This window comes from Helicoverpa armigera, chromosome 12, assembly GCF_030705265.1.
Source record: "Helicoverpa armigera isolate CAAS_96S chromosome 12, ASM3070526v1, whole genome shotgun sequence".
Classification (NCBI taxonomy): Eukaryota; Metazoa; Arthropoda; class Insecta; order Lepidoptera; family Noctuidae; genus Helicoverpa; species Helicoverpa armigera.
Genome location: NC_087131.1, coordinates 10,692,061 through 10,711,925, shown reverse-complemented (window position 1 = coordinate 10,711,925; position 19,865 = coordinate 10,692,061). Strand labels below are relative to the sequence as shown.

Sequence of the window (19,865 nt, the reverse complement as noted above, 5' to 3'; positions counted from 1 at the left end):
ACATCTGTACTAATATGATAAAGAGGAAACATTTGTTTGTTTGTTTGTACCCAAAAGGCTTCGAAAGTACTGATCCGATTTCAATATTTCTTTCACTGTTAGAAAGCTACACTCTACACATAGGCTATAACATTTAATCTCGGTACGGGCAATAGTTTCCATAAACACTAGTACTCAGTTGCATCCGGTTAGACTGGAAGCCGACCCCAACATAGTTTGGAAAAGGCTTGGGAGATGATGATAGTCAGTAGTTTGAATAGCATGAGTGAAACCGCGGGACAACCGCTAGTCTGTTATATTAATTAAGATTGGTAACGAATCCGCCCACCTACCTTAGCACTAAAACGTGGTAACAGATCTGCGTACCTCAATAAATCTAATGGTAGCCAATTTGTCTGAACCCTTTAGGCAATAATCTGGTCCGAGTCGATTTATTTACGTGTAAATTAGAAAGTTATCGACCTTCTCTTGTATTGACATGTATTCCAACAATGTATCTATGCAGAAATAACTGAAGCTACGGACTAAGTATGAGCATGTATGAGAAAGCATTTTTGGTCATTTCATTTGTGATGGTACTTATTAAAAAAATTACAAATTAAGTAGATGATGTTGAAGAGGAGAAGACTGTTTGAAATCAACTAAGCATTCGTAAATCCATATATTTGTAGCCAGAGGAAAACTTTCATTGCCTTGAACTTGAGAATCACTTTTACCTTATAAATATTTTATTTAACATTAATATTGTCTCACAAGTTTTCCTTTCTCTTTTTAAGCTTCACATATAGGTGAGTAAAGTGTACCCCACCCATCTCAATTCCAATAGATACTTAAACAACAAATAGCTTGATCAAAATCATAGCATAATTCCTACAAAAATAATTAAATCGCATAAATAAAAACAGCACCTTACACGACTAATTTAATTACGCAATTTTCCGAGTCTAGCGCCCAAAAAACGAGAACTAAGAGCTCGTCAGCTTACGTAGGTGTTGATTAAAGCTGCCTTTGAGCCTGTAGCTCATCATTATTTTTCTCATTAGTGCAGAACTGTCGACGACGATTAAAGATGACGAGGGAAAGCCGGCCTGAGGACAGAATGGATAAAGAATAAATGTTATTAGGAAATATTAATGATCAGCGCTTTTGCTTGTTAGGAACTTATAAGTAGATAAAAAAAAAACTTATTTTTTTGGTCTTTTTTCTGATTTGGTATATAGACAATGGTCTCAAATAATTATTTGTGTAGCACATAACGGTGTAGGTACATGTGATTTGATTAGACTAGAAAATATTTATTTTAATATATTTACAGTTCAGCTAAATTAATCTACATAATGGTGATGTTACAAGGGATTGTAGATCAAGTTTAGAAGTAATTAATTCAGGCTAATGAAAAATGTTAAATACGTCAAATATACAACTACGATTGTCAGTTGTTTCATTGTTAAAGTAAAAAGTAAACCCTTATGTAAAATCACTTTGTTGTTCGTCTGTCTGTCTTTTTGAAGATCAGTAGCAGTAGTGCATGTCAACCATAGATTTTAGTCCCAAGATACTGATATATAAATGTAGTTTTTCCAAAATGTTACTATTTTATTTAAAAAAAAAACAGACCTGTACAAATAATTTACGATTAAAACCTATAAGCTATGCTCTTTACGACTGCGCCTGGTTGTCGCTCTTAAAAATTCAACAGACTGCGAAAAATATTTTTCATATTCACTTCGAAACATTCAAAAACAGTTTTACAGAAAACATTTACAATTTCGCTCCTAGAAGCGTAATATACTTACACTGGGGGCTTTTATTCTACTTCTAGGAACGGAAGAGAAAAGAAAATGAAATAAATCTAGGAAGAAGTCTTATAATAGCAAGCAAACAAGTAGGCTTAAGTATAGTGTGTTAAGGAAAAACATATAAACGTATTCAACTGTAGGTACTTATAACCGTTCTTATAATGTAACCTTTCTGACTGAAGATGGGTAATCTTGTCTATGCTCGTAATAGAGAATAGACTATTCTTCTATTGCGAGACAGTTTGTCTCGTAGTTTGTCACTTATGAATTTTCTTTTGGACATAGGTAAAGCTATACTTTTTAACCGTTCCTATAACAGAATAGAAATCAATTGCTCGCGCGAAATGTATATCTTGAATTCGGCTTACAATGGGTTAATACAAACAAGTTTTTATGTATTTCAAATCTGATTAGAAATCATTGCGATTTTCAAAAATAATGTTGAACTTCGAAATACTTTGGTAAAAAGCGTTTAACGTTGAAACTTTAGCAGTTCATGCATCCTCCGCTTTAATACAGATTTTAACCTACTTCCAGGGTATATAGTGTGCCTGCTGCCTAAACCCTGCCCTCGTTAGAGCTATCATCCAGGGATAAAGGTCTTATTTGTGAACTAATCTGCACCCTGTTAATAGTGATAAATGAGTTCAGAATATTTTTTTCTTCTCATTTCTCGAGAGCTGTGGGAAAACTTTTGCGCGATAAGTAATAATGCAATTGGAGTTGAAACTTGAGGGTTTAACTTTTTTTAATGGTTTTTGGCAGAGTAAATGCTGTGTATAAAGAAGTCATTAAAACTGGATGTGTCTTTATTGAGATACCCATTGTAGTAGGGAAGATAGGCAGACTCGTCATCTAATAACACTGATACTTAAACTGAAACTACCCAGGTAGGGAATCTCAGCAGATGTTGACAGATAAAAAAAAACAACCGACCATTTCAAAACAGAAAACGTTCAATGAATTCCCCAAATTAGTAATAAATTCATCGATTATTATTTTAGTTAAGTTTAAATATATTTTCGTTAGTTTTAACATTAGTATTCTTCCATCGTCTCTCAAGGCTATAACCAGGTATTTCTACATAACCCGCAGTAATAAAACCCGTGCGTACGCTTAACAGTCGAAGGAAATTTGAGTGCCTTTGGATATTATATTTTTGTGGGAATATAAAGTAATAATGTAGGGGAATGTATGTCAGTTGAGCTTGTGTGGGTGATGGTGTAAGCAGCTTTGCAAATGTGTGGGTAATTGTTTGATAAAAAGGTAGATTAAAATTTCGCTTGAGACTAGATCTTTCTCTTGATGTTGGTAACTTGTTTTAAATTGCTTTAATTATGGCGTTACTCTGAATTGCTGACAACTTATACTAGAGTAAGTAGTTATTGAAAGTCAGTTACATTCATCAGTGAGGTAGTAGTTCATTTGTTTTTTCTTCTATTCTTGAATGACTACTCCAGCATAAACTCCCTTTTTTAACTTTAATATCCCATTTTTCGAACTATAACCATATTTCTGCAATGCAACACTGATGCTTATACTAGAGTAACATACTGAACTTCAAAGCGTATAAAATTCTTTAACGTCCGTACACAGGCATGCAAACTTCCGTAGGTACTTACAAACATACAATAAAGGCTGGCACGCATGTGGTCGAACTGAATTTGAGTGCTACCTTCAAATATTCATTCGCTTTGACGCGAACAAAGGTCCATGGGATATAGCTTGCGTTGTACAGGTCTGGATAGCGTGGTGGGCGGAGCGATTATATTTTCGAACGCGGTCTTTTTTGAATGCTCCAAGATTTTTTGCAAGTAAGTTTATTACCATGGCTTTAATGAAGTTGACTGATAGAAATTGTCTTTAAGTTTAACGTGGTTTTTGCTAATACATAATGCTTTTTCTCTCTCTTTGTTTGTTTATACGGAAGAGTACGGTTTACTCACAGTAGGGGTTGTATTATTTCAAGAAAAAACCCTGAAGTTTCTAGGAAACACTTAAGTAATTGTAAAACAAGAAATTGTCTTTCTCTGTTCTATAAAACATTATGACATAATAAGTCCCTCAAGTAATTATTAAGTGCTTACACAAACCTATATTTTTCTATGAACAGAGAATGTCAAATTCGAAAAACATGGTATCCCAAAATAGTTTTGCGTTGCCAATTTTGGGATTGATCAGTTTCAAATCCGTACCGTGGCTGACGTTGGCACTAGGCAAAAAATCCGTTACAAAATGTTGCGTTAGCCCCGATAGTATTTCACAAAAAGCCGTGCTATGCTCACATGTCATGAAATAGATATCTTTCTGATGCGTTTTTGACACCCACTTGTAACTGAACCGCGCTTTTTCTGTCAGTGGTGTACTGGATACTGGAATTTTCCACAATTTTGTTAAGTACATAGTTGCCTTTTGTCACTAAATATGACATAATACACAAACTATTAAGTAATCACGAACTCATTTTCTATTTCAAATAGGCCTTTCAAAGTTACTTTGACACGTCAAACTAGTTGCACGGTTCTAAGGTATGGGTCTCATATAGAAGAACGAGCAAGAAACTCCATAGATACTCTTCTCTTTCGGGAATGATCAGTAAGTGTCAGTTGGCTCCAGATTATATTTCGTCGCTTCATTCTTCAGATATATTAACCATGTAGTCCCCCTTTCCTTGCGCTAGCAACTCCGCACGTCTTTTAGATTTTAAATTTACCCGCTTTTTTTTACCACTTCTCTGACATAACCTGCCTTGCCGTGTTAGTCGTTTGTAACATCATTCCTTTTTCGTGCGCCGCAACAGACGGACGTCTTTTTTCAAAAGTATTTTCTATAAGTTCGTTATCATGCCGAAACGTAAAGTGGAAGACAAGATCGAAAGATACAAGGAAAAAATAAGAAAATTAGAGGGAAAACGTCGTCGTATTCGTGCTGTCTCCTCATCAGATTCGGAACAAAATACAAGTAAGTACTAAATATCTTCAATACTTGGTGCTTAAAGTGTTAAACTTTCCTATACGTATTTGTGTACGTAACATAACTATTATACCGGGAGGTTGCCCGCGATGGTAACACGATGGTTATACGCGCCGGGAGGTTGCCCGAGATGGTAACACGATGGCATTAAAATTCCGGGAGGTTGCCCGCGATGGTAACACGATGGTTATACACGCCGGGAGGGTGCCCGAGATGGTACCACGATGGCTTACACATACCGGGAGGTTGTCCGCGATGGCAACACAATGGTTAATCGTACCTGGAGGTTATCCGAGATGATAACACGACGGTTATATCGAACAAACACAGTTCTTAGGACCTAGTAATTGCGTTATAACGTATGTACTAGAAGCTTTTTATTACAACAAGCACATGGCTTTTTTCTCATCTACCCGCTACTGATAAAAGTCACTCTTGTAACAAACAAAATATCGTTGTCAGGTCCGAGAGAACTGGAGAATCCGAACGACGAAGTGATCGACTGTGAACCAGATGCGCCAATGGACCCACCGAGCGACGCGGCGCCGGCCTCCGAGGCCCCCACCGACTTGCCTCTCGCAGAAGCTGAACCAGCGCCGCTCGCAGTTCTGGACCTGGACCCGAATATTCTAGCGGCACTAGGCGAGATTACGGATGAAACCCCGGAGTTTGGCGCAAAAATTCACGAGAATCTCGCAAAATTATGGCTGCCTTTATTGAAGAAAGGCATGACTAAGGAGTGTCGAGAGGCGCTTATGGCGAATTATCCTATCCCGGAAAATTGCTCTTTACTTCAAGCGCCAGCACTGAACCTCGAAGTTTCAGCGGCTATACCAGAGTCTAGTAGATTCCGAGATAAGAAAATGACCGCTACCCAACAACAGCTGGGAGTAGGCATTACTGCAATTAACCGAGGGTTACACTTGCTGGTTAATAGTGACAGCAGAATAGAGGCTATCAAGTATATCAGTGACGGATGCCGTATTCTATCCGATCTGCATCACCAAAATACAGAGGCTAGAGTTAAATTCATAACTCCCTGCCTGGACAAATCCTTTTTACAATTCCTCGATCGCTCCGAACGGGACAGTACTCTGTTCGGCAACGACCTTTCGGAAAAAATAAAGGCCTCAAAGGCTATTGTAAAACAAGGTGATCTAATCAAAAAACCTTCGCCTGCTTCAAAGCCTTCAGCTTCCAAGATACAGCCCACGGTTCCACGGTCCAGCTACCAGGGAAACTGGTCGGGACCTTCTCGCTCCCAGTCAAACAGGGGAGGGGGGCGAGGAGGTCAGAATCGGATCAACTACCGAACTCCCCCGACGACATCGGCAGCGGCAACGACCAGTCGGGCCAGGTACAGCCACAAGCCACGTGCTTCAACACGACGTCGATAACCGAGGTACATGCAGGGAGAATACAATTTTATTATAATTGTTGGCTTAAAATAACCGATAACAAAACTGTCCTTAAGTGGGTTAGTGAAGGCGTAGATATCCCCTGGTCTGAGAGAGTACAACCTCACATTGTAACAAACACATGTTGGTCTAAACAAGACAAACACGACATGGCGATCGCTATTAAAAAGCTGTTAGACTTAGGTGCCGTCAGCATTTGTGAACCCGTAAGAGACCAGTTCATATCCCGCATATTTCTAGCAACTAAACCAAATGGCGGTAAGAGGTTTATCTTAAACCTCAAACCATTTAATAAGTTTGTTAAAAAATCACATTTTAAAATGGAAGATCATAGGACCGCATCTAAACTTATTCCAAAAAACGGATTTCTGGCTACTATTGACCTTAAAGAAGCCTATTTATTAGTACCGATTCAAAAGTCATTCCGTAAATACCTTCGATTTCAATTCGAAAATGATAACGGTGATACAATAACGTACGAATTTAATGCTATGCCCTACGGTCTTTCCATCGCACCTAGAGTTTTTACAAAGATAATGAAACAGGTTATATCATATCTTAGATACCGCGGATATAAATCCGTTATATATCTTGACGATATATTATGTATTGGTAAATCCTACACCGAGTGTCTTAGTAACGTTAATGAGACATTGCAAACATTAAAGTGTCTCGGATTCATAATTAACTACGATAAAAGCTCTTTAATACCCCAACAACAATGCAAATTTCTTGGCTTTATTTACAATACAACAAACCTTTCTGTTTCCTTGCCTAAAGAAAAACGACATATCATCGCGCAGCTAGCTAAAAAGTTTACCAGTCGACCCTCTTGCACTATTAGAGAATTTGCTCACTTAATCGGTGTTCTTACCGCAGCGTGCCCCGCTGTTAAATACGGGTGGCTATATACCAAAGCCTTAGAACGCGTAAAATACCTTCTCTTGAAAAGATTTAATAATAACTATAACGCAAAAGTAAACTTACAACAGTACAATACAATTATTAATGACTTAAACTGGTGGGCTCAAAATATATACATATGTACGAATTTCATAAAAAATCCAGATTTCAAAATAGAAATATTTTCTGATGCCTCTAAGACAGGCTGGGGAGCCTTTTGTAATGGAAACCGCGCCCACGGATCATGGAAGGAAACCGAAAGGGATTGTCACATAAATTATTTAGAATTGTTAGCTGTTTTTCTAGCATTAAAAACGTTTGCTAAGCAACTCTGTAACTGCTCTATTTTGTTGAGGGTGGACAATAATACAGCAATAAGTTATATTAATAGAATGGGAGGAATTCAATACCCTCACTTAAATAATCTTGCTTCCCAAATTTGGCAATGGTGCGAGGAGCGAGACATATGGCTGTTTGCATCTTATATTAACACTAAGCATAATATTGAAGCCGATATCGAGTCAAGAAGAATTAATCCGGATATAGAATGGAGTTTAGCAAACCACGCATTCCAAACTATCATTGTCAAACTGGGTCAGCCCGTAATTGACCTATTCGCCTCTCGCACTAATGCCAAATGCCATGTATATGCATCCTGGTTTCCTGACCCAGACGCGTCTTTTGTCGATGCATTCACTATCGACTGGAAACGTATGTTCTTCTACGCTTTTCCCCCATTCTCATTAATACCGAAATGCCTTTATAAGATTATACAGGACGAGGCGCGTGGCATACTAGTGTTCCCATGGTGGCCATCACAACCTTGGTTTCCCATGCTAAGAGATTTAATTTCCTCTGAAATCATATATTTTCCACCCAATAAAAACTTACTTGTTTCCCCTTCCAGGAACATATACCACCCACTACACAGTCAACTTACGCTGGCTGCAGCGATACTCTCCGGCAGTCGTTCCTCGGACGTAATATCCCCATAGAATCGATAGATCTCATGCTAGCATCGCTCTCTGATAACACTAAAAAACAATATAGTGTCTCATACAAAGCCTGGTGGCAGTTTTGCAATATTAACAATATTAATCCATTCGAGGGTACAGTGGCAAAAGTTATTTCTTTCCTAACGGAACAGTTTAACAAGGGTGCCTCCTACGGATCCCTAAACTCACACAGATCTGCACTCTCGTTATTATTGGGCAATAATGTAGGTTCTGACGAATGTGTAAAACGATTGTTAAAGGGAGCATATAAGCTTAAACCTAGTAAACCTAAATATACACACACATGGGACCCACAACTAGTACTTAACCATGTTTCTAATTGGTACCCGAATAGGGACTTGGACTTATACCGGTTAACTAAAAAATTAGTTATACTACTTGCTTTATGTACGGCACAAAGAGTCCAAACTCTTTCCCTTATTAAGCTTGAAAATATAAATATATCATCCACTGGAATTAAAATAATAATAACAGATATTATCAAGACTTCTGCTCCAGGTAGGGAACAGCCCGTACTTTTTCTTCCCTACTTTGTAGACAATACAAATATTTGCCCGGCCACTGTACTTTCAGATTACATATACGCTACGAAAACTCTCCGGAATAAAAACTCTGATAATTTAATATTAACAATTAAAAAACCCAACAGGGCGGCCACGGCCCAAACTATTAGCCGTTGGATAAAGTTAGTGTTGTCAGAAAGCGGTGTAGATACATCGATATTCAGTGCACACAGTACACGACACGCTTCGACCTCGTCCGCTAGTTCAGCGGGAGTGTGCATCGACACAATACGCAGAACCGCGGGGTGGACTAGCCGCTCACATACGTTCGCCAAGTTCTATAAGCTGAACATAATTAATGAAGCAGAGTTTGCAGAGTCAGTATGTCTCTAGACTGATTATATTGTGATACAATTATAATTATATTTGTTTAAGAAAAAATATTTTTGTTTAACACATTCACTGCGGCAGCGTTAAATCTAAACTTTCTACTAGTGCGATACGAGACAAATGCTGCCCGTATCTATATTTCCTGATATGCGTTACGGCTTCTATTTTGCCGTACCAGAACCTGACTTTCAAAGCCTATACAGACGTGGAAACCACCTATATCAATGGTTTTTATCAACAAATCGATAGACTATATCCTTGTATACACCTAGCTGCAGTCGCCCCGGGTTCTCTGTTATACTTTGAAAGATACAGAGATTTTTCAAAATCTTTCATTCGCGGCAATATATATGCCGTACAGCGTAGAAGTGAAAAAATGCTAGGGATGGGGTTTACTTCTGGAATGATAGTCGATAGTTTAAAAATATTTTTTTATTGTAGATAAAATATTCATATTTATCAGTGTTATATTATTATATAAATCAACATAATTATGTAACCTAATTATATAATATGTATAAATATGTATTTATATTCTACCACAATCACACTATAGCGCCACCTAGTCCCAAATACATATAATGCATAGTATAGTTAGAAAATACACCCAGACCAAGACAACTAGACAAAGAATGTTTGATTTGAGTGGGAATCGAACCCACAACCACTACGCCAACAGACCAATTTAAAAAAAAACTAAAAACTATTAAAGGACGTGTATGAAACTTAGTAAGTAGGTAGTTATTCCACTGAATTATTTTCACACTTGACATCTTTGGCATCAAGATGACGATTTCCCCTCTCTCTCTCTACTCAAATCCAGTTTTTTATGTGAACGTCTCATTGTAGCAGAACCGCGTAATATTTTTCACAAAAAATATTGTTACGTCTTGCTTACGGCCAGCACTAGCGCACACTGAACCGCCGCGCGGACGCATGCAGTGTGGTGCGGGGTTGGGGGGGTACGGCAAGATATTCGCCGTACCGCACTGAATGAAAATAATTATTTTACTGTGCGTTACGGCAACTATTTTGCCGTATATTGTTAGTGTACAATATTATTATATTAAAAGCAACAATATTGAAAATATCACTATCTCATTCCTACGCGCAAGGGAACTTAGATAAATCGCCCCCGCACAGTACGCAAAACAAGGACAACGAGCTACCGCACTGGCTGAGAGTCAAATACGGCCAAATACTTGCCGTAACGCAGTGAATGTGTTAATAAATAAATAATGATTCCTAAAATAATCTGCATTTCATTCCAACCATACATGCAAATCTCATATCGTCTCTTAACATCTACATGGTTAATATATCTGAAGAATGAAGCGACGAAATATAATATATGATCAAACGAACTTCCAAGTGAAGTTCGATCATTATTATATGAGTCGCTTCATTCGAAGATATATCATTTTCCCAACCCACCTGTTAAAACCCTAAAGAGATTTGCCAGAACCTTATATCTCTAAAAGGAATGATGTTACAAACGACTAACACGGCAAGGCAGGTTATGTCAGAGAAGTGGTAAAAAAAAAGCGGGTAAATTTAGAATCTAAAAGACGTGCGGAGTTGCTAGCGCAAGGAAAGGGGGACTACATGGTTAATATATCTTCGAATGAAGCGACTCATATAATAATGATCGAACTTCACTTGGAAGTTCGTTTGATCATATAATATACACTCTTTTGCAAAAAAAGCGGGCACCTATGCGGAATCTTAGTTTTCAGGATTTTACGTGTATTTCAAAGGGTTTTAATGATTGACGTATGTTTCTAGCATCAAAAAGGTTAGCCAAGCATGCGTGAGAGTGTATTCTAATTTTGAATTTTGTACAATTGCTAAGAAATTAGTTAAACCTTGTTTTTAACCCCCGACGCAAAAACGACGGGGTGTTATAAGTTTGACGTGTCTGTGTGTGTGTGTGTGTGTGTGTGTGTGTGTATGTGGCATCGTAGCTCCCAAACGGATGATCCGATTGAAATGCGGTTTTTTTTGTTTAATAGGTATGTCAGTCGGGAGTGTTCTTAGCTATGTTTAGTGGAAATCGGTTCAGGTCTTCAAGGTCATCAGCTCGTTTGCTAGATGTGATAGGAATGTTACACGCTCAGTTTACTTGCAAGTATATGTGGGATCTGAAATTTGAAACACTAATGTCTTTTGGAACCACTGAGCTGGTCTGCTGTTAGGGCACGAAGGTAGGAGACGTAACCCTGAACTGCCTTTTAGTAAACCCATCGAGTTTGGGCTCGTTGAATTTGTCTTGACGAGTTCTCTTCATGTTTCTAATTGACGAGAACCTGATGCTGGAAATGGGATGTGGCGGATGAAACCCTGAAATGCCGGAATGAAACGGATAAACCGATTTATATTTTTGCTGAAAATCTAGAATGTCCAAAGGTTAATCTTTATTGTTTCTCAATTTGTGCAATTCTCCTAGAGCCAGTTTGTCATGAGGATTGTTAAACAGCTTCCTTTGGCCGAGATCGCATATAGCGACCCCATGTTAAGATAAAATAAATTAAATGAAAGAAGGAAAAATTAAGGAGCTCCTTTAAAAAGCATGAAATAAAATTAAATTAAAAATTTAAAAAAACCCCCGACCCAAAAAAAGTCCGCAATAATTATGACAAAAGGTTAAAAACGCTAAACCCTATAAAAAGCAAAAAATAACTTTTAACACTACGTAAACTAAATTTTGACGTGTCGGGGGACCGCTTTTTACCTTCATAAATACTTACATAAATCAAATGATACCTAACTAATTACAACATTCGTTTAAAAAAAAAACACGTATCTAAAGTAATGAATTAGAGCGGTCCCCCGACACGACAAAATTTAGTTTACGTAGTGTTAAAAGTTATTTTTTGCTTTTTATAGGGTTTAGCGTTTTTAACCTTTTGTCATAATTATTGCGGACTTTTTTTGGGTCGGGGGTTTTTTTAAATTTTTAATTTAATTTTATGGACTAATTGCTGGCAGAAAGTTCGTCGGTGGTTTGAAAAGTTTTTGAAGTGATTTCCAGAAAAATGATAATGCAGTTTTAATTAATGATTAATGTACCTTTTTGTTAGATCAAAACATTTTTGAAAAACTATGCGCATTTGATAAAATTTTCACCTGCTCTAAATGGGCTATACTGATGGTTGATGGCAATGTTAAGAGTTTCGGTATTTTAGTGTAAAGCGTTCTATTGTTTAGATATTGTACCCATGTGTTTTCAAACATCGCTTTTTCATAATTAAACACTATTTAGAGGAGTATCAGTGCTTTGGGCGGCGACAAAATCAATATACAATAAGCAGTGCCGATCACAACTCGTCTCCTATCGGACTTTGACATTTAAAAAATACCAAATTTTGTGATAAATGTTAAAATTAACCACATGAAAAATGATGAGCAGAGTTAAAGCTATCTAAAAAGTCAAATTACTGCCGCGTTGAAGCTCTTGATAACTCCATAGGTATCGGGTTACTAAACGATGATTTAGCTGAAATAGTCAAGAATTCAAAATTATTGGCCAAACGTATGTTTCTTAGGACATGAGCACATAGCCAATTATTGTTATGATTTAAGCAGGAAAGTGCTGTAGATGCCAGAAAATCTCGGTGCAGGCAAGTTTATTTAATAAAATGTCTGTGGGACGAAAACACGCTATTTGAACTCTCAGATTCATAGATCTTCAGAGGTCTACGGAGTTTCCCAAGAGACTAGGTTGTTTAAAAATCAGTGATTACAAGACCTTAAGACCTCGTGCTCACAGTCTATGCGCTATTTTCTGTATTTTGTAGAATTTCAACACTTTTAAAAATGTCAAAGTCTGATAGGAGACGAGTTGTGATCGGCACTGCTTATTTTATATTGATTTTGTCGCCGCCCAAAGCACTGATACTCCTCTAAATAGTGTTTAATTATGAAAAAGCGATGTTTTAAAACACATGGGTACAATATCTAAACAATAGAACGCTTTACACTAAAATACCGAAACTCTTAACATTGCCATCAACTACACTATAGCCCATTTAGAGCAGGTGAACATTTTATCAAATACGCATAGTTTTTCAAAAATGTTTTGATCTAACAAAAAAGTACATTAATCATGAATTAAAACTGCTTTTCTGAAAATCACTTCAAAAACTTTTCAAAACACCGACGAACTTTCTGCCAGCAATTAGTCCAAAACAAGGTTTTACCAATTTCTTAGCAATTGTACAAAATTCAAATTTAGAATACACTCTCACGCATGATTGGCTAACCCTTTTGATGCTAGAAACATACGTCAATCATTAAAACCCTTTGAAATATACGTAAAGTCCCTAAAACTAAGATTTCGCATAGGTGCCCGTTTTTTTTTTGCAAAAGAGTTTAATACATAGCACCAGGATATTTCTGAATGTTCTGGTTGCATCTTATTTCTGAATACGTCAACATTGCTCATGCTAACATGAAGAAATATTTAAGTTCACAAGTGATTTATGCTGAACTAATAAATTATCCGATCAATGTACACTGGACAATATATTAAAAGCCGCTTATCCATTCTTAGTGCCTCCAAAATATTTCCATTGTTCATTTCCTAGTTTCATCGCCAGTCTTTGTTCGGAACACGCTAACAATTTCATTATGTGTTGCGATACAGAATTTCGTCTTGTACCAGACATTCTCATACGTGGACCTTGTATCAACATAGCAGTTCTCTTCCTTATATGCTTCAAAAAACTTAATAAAATTATATAAGCGTTAGGGGAGACGGATTTATGAGATTTACAACCCCCTCTGCGAGATTTTTCTTTCCTTAATGGTATAAAAAGTTACTGAAATCCTTTCTGTGTGTTGAAGCTTTTTGCAAGTCACATTTCATCGGAATTGGTCCAGTGTTCTCACCCAGCACAGACGGTTAAAAGGTGTATGATGAAATATCAAGCAAGATATAATATCATTCCTTTACATGATAACATAGTTCGACCATATCACACAATCGAAATTAAGTACTATCACAGCTAAAACTACTAAACTTCTCGAACTAAACTAAACTTAAACTAAAAAAAATACCAAACTTCATTAGAAATTGGGCCATTCGGATGGCCAATACAGTCAATCAAGCTCAGATTCAGATTTCAATCGTTCCAGCCTTTAGCAAAATCTTCGAAAGGATCATGCTCGATCAGATGTTAAGACATTTTAATTTAAACAACATATTTCATGGCCGTCAGTACGGCTTTACAAAGGGTAGGTCTACCACTGACGCAAGTTCAAGATTGATCACCCAAATCTTAAACGCCTGGGAAGATTCGTGGGATGCTGTGGGCATTTTCTGCGACCTTTCTAAGGCGTTCGATTGCGTTGACCATGACACTCTCATTTGTAAGCTGAACCACTACGGAATTCGTGGTAAAGCTCTCGCGCTCGTCCTTTCTTATCTGTCAAATAGACAGCAAGTAGTGGACGTAAGTGGCTCAACTTCATCTGGGTCATTAGTAAAAATGGGCGTGCCGCAGGGCTCAATTTTAGGTCCCTTTTTATTCTTAGCTTATATAAATGATCCCCCGTATATGATGTCTGTGATCTCTGATATTATTTTATTTGCTGACACTTCCCTTGTCTTCAAAATTAACAGAAAGGAATCTAGTCCTATAGACGTAAACGATAGCTTGGTTACTCTGAGCAAGTGGTTTGCCGCGAATAACTTGCTTCTTAATTCTTCCAAAACGAAATGCATTAAATTCTCTTTACCTAATGTAACACCAGTAGGGCTCAATATCGTTCTGGACGATAATAAATTAGATGTTATTAGTCAAACCGTCTTCCTGGGCATCACCATTGACTCTAAATTGCAATGGGGTGCCCACATCTCAGCACTGTCAAAGAGGCTGAGTTCCGCAGCTTATGCAGTCAGAAAATTAAGACAGATTACTGACGTTGCTACTGCTAGGCTCGTGTATTTCGCTTACTTCCATTGCATTATGTCCTATGGCATTTTACTATGGGGGGCAGCGGCTGACGTAAACTCAATCTTCGTTGTCCAGAAAAGGGCAGTTCGTGCAATTTATGGCCTCGGCCCTCGCGAGTCATTAAGAGAATTATTTAAAGAAATTGACATACTGACACTACCTTCTCTTTATATACTAGAAAATATAATGTTCGTACGCAAAAACTTAAATCAATTTAGTGTTAAAAGTGATATACATTCCATTAGTACAAGAAACAAACACAAGCTAGTAGTTCCGAGATTCAGATTAACGAAATCAAATAAATCGTTTTTAGGGAATTGTGTCCGTTTTTACAAAAAGCTGCCTAAGTGTGTAACCGATCTCACGGATATAAAATTTAAGAACACTTTAAAATCCACCCTAATTAAAAAAGCTTATTATAAAATTCAAGACTTTGTTGACGATAAAGATATTATATGGCGATAACTGATCTCTACATGTGTGGCTTCCCTGGCAATTAAACGACTTTTTCTTCTCCCTTTGCATTGTATAGATTTACAGTTTAACTTTCTTGCATTGTATAATTCTGTGAGCTTACTATTGTTATGTAATAGACTGTTTGTACTGTGACTATATTACTTTTTAAAAAGAGTGTCTATGGAGTTTCTTGCCGGTTCTTCTCCATGAGACCAACTTTTTGGAACCGTGCAACTGATGTGACGTTTCATAGGTGCCTGCAAAGGCCTATGTGAAAAAAAATGATTTTGATTTTGATTTTTTGAGATTATTTAGCTCAACTACATTTTCGAAGTTTGAGCTCCGAAGACCACCTGCCGAAACGCGATAAGGGGCTCAAAGCTATCATCATTTTCACACATCACGAAAAATACGCAACACTCCATTATAAGTGTTATCTTTTAATCTCAAGCAATAAAGGAAAAGATTAGTCAAGCAATTCACACCTCTCTACGTTCAGTAATAGGCAATGTTATCTTGGGTCTCGAACTAATGAGAAAAATAATGGGTCGGTCTTATCTTGCCTGGGAGGCGCTTAAGACCCGTTTTATCTAGCTGGGCTGTGGGCTAAGAGCGGTTAAACGACAGGATATGCCATTGAACCTTCCGATATGCCGAAGGTACGAGAACGCTGCTTATTCTTGTAAGTATCTGTGTAGGTCAAGTCAATATTTGTTTTTGTATTCTTTTTGGCTGCGTGCGTAACGATGTGATCGAAAACGCATCACTAAGTTGCTGCCCGTCTCGTGTCCATCGTTTTAAAAGGCAGAGTTTTTCGCATAGAGGTTTGTGCTCATGGCGGCTCCGGTTGATTCAATAATCTTAGGCTGTGGGCGTTAATTGAGCGAAAACTGTATGTTTTTATTGTTTGAGTAAGAAATATGAGGTGAAATGTTTCGTGGATTACGTTACGCGAAAGAATAATTCTTTTTACTTTCGCTATTTATCTCTATATACGCTCTAAGCTTTGCCTGTGTTTTCTATCCGTAGCATACCTAGTAATATAGAAATGTAGCTACTGCTTCTATTCATAGAAATATATTTACTGATGTTCTCTAAAATTCTATCTAGTCTAGAATAAGAATTCGAAGGAAGATTAATCTTGCGTATCACATAAATTAATGCAATTTTCAGACACTTTTTCATATTATTTTTACACGCCCACAAGCTTAACGCGTGTATTTTAATAAACTGTTCAAATATTTTAATAAAGTCTCTTCATAATATTTTCACGTAAGCTTCCACATAATGTGAGAACGAGGGTTAGCAATATAAAGTATATCAACATCAGTTAGGTAGGTGCAATCATTTAAAAACTTTGCTATTTTTTTTATAACTGAGTTAGCAATAGGTAAGGTTTTCTCGTAGCATATTTATTTGTTTGTTACCGCATAGATTCTTTTTTGTATACAACCTCTGGTTACTTTTTTTTCAACATAACAATGTAATGCAGTATCGATTGTTTTCCCAAATAAAATAAAATTCACGAATAGTATGAGTACCTACCCACACTGCAAACTTTTAGTCGGCCGATAGTTCGTTCGGGCCTTGGGCTCGTCAATCAGTATGAAGATGAATGGTAGTACGCACATTTACCTAGCCGGTATCAGACCGACTGAAAAGTTAGATTGAAAACAAGATTTTTTTTAATGCTAGGTTTTCGGTCAACTCTCAGCTGACTGTTTAGTTTGCAGTGCGTGAGTACTCTAAATAAAACATTAGTTCATTCCCAATGAATTCCATCTCTTAAAATGTTAATTTATAAACCTGAATGGTATTCTGATGATGATGTTCATAACAAAAGAGCTTTTTTTTGCAAAACAATAGTTTATGATTTAACATGTTGCATTTTGAAAAATGGTATGATTTGCTTTCTTCTCTATTCAAAATGGAATAATTATGTTTATTTTTTTTCCATTCAAAGCCTTTTGCTAAGTGAAAAAAAACTGGATATTAATAACAGTTCAACGTTATTTACTTATAAACTAGACGTTTTCCCGCGGCGTCACAAGCATCACGTGGGAACTTCTGCAAGTACTGGGATACAACATAGCAAATATTACGAGGGCAGAGTGTGGCTTTTCAACAGTGAAATATTTTGATTTTTGAGAAAATCTTGAGTTTACCCATTAGAAATAAACAAACCTTTTTTTCCTTTTTACAGTATTAGGTACTATAGAAGAAAATTCCATCGAGCTTCAAAATGAAATACATGAAAATATTCGCAAGCAATCAAAACACAGTTAATTGTGACGCGAACGCAAGTGAACCCTGGGACTATGCATTGTACAGCCCCTTCACGGTCAATTGATATTCATTAAAACACCCCCCAATTAACAGCTGGGAGCGACGCTCGATTGAATTGTAAAACATTTTCAGGAGACGAACGGGTATTCTGAGGAACGATAAATTAAGCGATGAGTTGGTGGGTAAAACGTTTTGGTAACGTTGGTTCTATATGAAATATATGCATTAATAAAAAATCTTAAAAATAAAACCAGCCACGGCATTGATGACCTCCCACCAAAACTACTCAGGAAATGTGCAGATGAACTTACCTTACCGTTCTATCTACTCATAAATCAATCTTTCGAAGAAAGCGTTTTCCCTGACCAGCTCAAAATAGCAATAGTGAAACCTCTACATAAGAAAAACACAAAAACAAACCCTAGCAATTATCGTCCCATAGCTCTTTTACCAACTGCATCAAAGATTTTCGAGAAAGCAATGTGCAACCGTGTATACGCATTCTGCGAGAAATATAAAATATTTAATGAATGCCAAAATGGTTTTCGCAAATACAGGTCAACTACTCTAGCTGTGTATAAATTCATACAGGAGGCCCTTAATATAATTAATAGCAAAAAATACGCAATCGGTCTGCTCCTAGATATGACTAAGGCATACGATAAGGTACAATATCAAATACTGTTAAATAAACTCTATGGAATAGGTATCCGCGGGAAATCACATGAATGGTTCAGCTCTTATTTAGAAAACAGAACTCAATTTGTAGAGTTAGAACACTTTAATGATAAAACAAAAGAAATTCAAACATACCGCTCCGACAGCAAAACAGTAACAGCCTCAATACCACAAGGAAGTGTTATTGGGTGCCTTCTTTTTCTCGTTTATATAAACGATCTTCCCAAAACCTTAGAAGGAACTGGCCTTTCTGTTTTGTTCGCTGATGATATATCGATTATCACACCGTGTCATAACATCACAAACATTAATTCTACCCTTGAAAATATATTAACTAAAACAATAACTTGGATGGATGCACACAATCTCGAAGCTAATTTTGAAAAAACTAAAACTATAATATTTCACCCTCATCAAAAAAAACCTCTTTGCTTAAATTTCTCCTTTAACAACCACAACATAGAACAAGTAAATGAATTTACATTACTAGGAATCACAATAGACACAAACATAAATTGGAAATCGCACGTACTAAAAACTAAATCAAAACTGTCAAAATTTTTATATGCTCTCCGTGAAATTAAGAAGACAACAGACTTAAAAACGGCTCTAACTACCTACTATGCCTATGCGCATGCATGGCTAAACTACGGAATAATAATGTGAGGAAATAGCACCGACGCGCCAGCACTATTCACAACACAAAAGAAGTTAATTCGGACATTAGTTAACATAGACCAAACAGATAGTTGCAAACCACACTTCATAAAACTAAACATTCTCACATTACCCTCCTTATACATACTGGAAATCTGTAAATTCGCACACACACACAAAGATTTTTACACCACACGTGGAGACATACAGACAAAATACACACTTCGACACAAAACACGCCTAAACTTACCATCATCCCGATTACAAATACACCCATCAAGCCCACTAGTCATGTCTATAAAAATTTACAACAAACTACCTGAAACACTAAGAAATGAAAAAAAGACACATATATTTGCAAACAAATTGAAAAAACTCCTCCTAAGCAAATGCTACTATAGCGTTAAAGAATACCTTGACGATAAAAAGATAGTCGAATGAATAACTTGTGTTTTCCTAATCTACTATTGCATCTATTATTATTGTATATACTACTGTAATCAAACTTTCTAGCCTTCTTTTGCTGTGCCCTAACAGGGTCCATAATATGTACCTAGCTTTAAGCCCCTTGTAACATCTTTTTAACTTTATGGTATGCAAATAAATATGAATATGAATATGAATATGAATATGAATATATTCTGAGTCACCTTCAGCATATAGGTTCATCAGGGATTCTCAGCGAGTAGCTTTGCTTGTCCGAAGTTAGCTGCTAGTGACTATGTCTACTTATTCCACAAATTACGGAATAACACTTATCTTTACTTATTATAAAGCTGAAGAGTTTGTTTGTATGTAGGTACGCCTTTTTTTTTCTTGAATATAATAA

General features: G+C 36.8%; 1 protein-coding gene across 2 annotated transcripts; it reads left to right on the top strand.

The window, feature by feature from the left end:
• Positions 1-4,427: 4,427 nt before the first annotated feature.
• On the top strand, positions 4,428-9,071 carry LOC126055157 (uncharacterized). 2 transcript variants are annotated; one of them, XM_049843141.2, is made up of 3 exons: positions 4,428-4,760; positions 5,235-6,174; positions 8,001-9,071. In XM_049843141.2, exons 1-2 carry the CDS (start codon positions 4,643-4,645, stop codon positions 6,167-6,169), a joined length of 1,053 nt encoding a protein of 350 aa, XP_049699098.2. In that variant the 5' UTR covers positions 4,428-4,642; the 3' UTR covers positions 6,170-6,174; positions 8,001-9,071. The 2 variants fall into 2 exon arrangements, with proteins under 2 accessions (XP_049699098.2, XP_049699094.2); XM_049843137.2 differs by having other exon boundaries at positions 5,235-9,071.
• Positions 9,072-19,865: the final 10,794 nt, after the last annotated feature.

Bases quoted from the DNA above. Each gene is read 5' to 3' on its own strand.
- LOC126055157 (XM_049843141.2), top strand. From the start codon at position 4,643: ATGCCGAAACGTAAAGTGGAAGACAAGATCGAAAGATACAAGGAAAAA. The intron at 4,761-5,234 runs GTAAGTACTAAA...TATCGTTGTCAG, and splicing joins AGATTCGGAACAAAATACAA to GTCCGAGAGAACTGGAGAAT.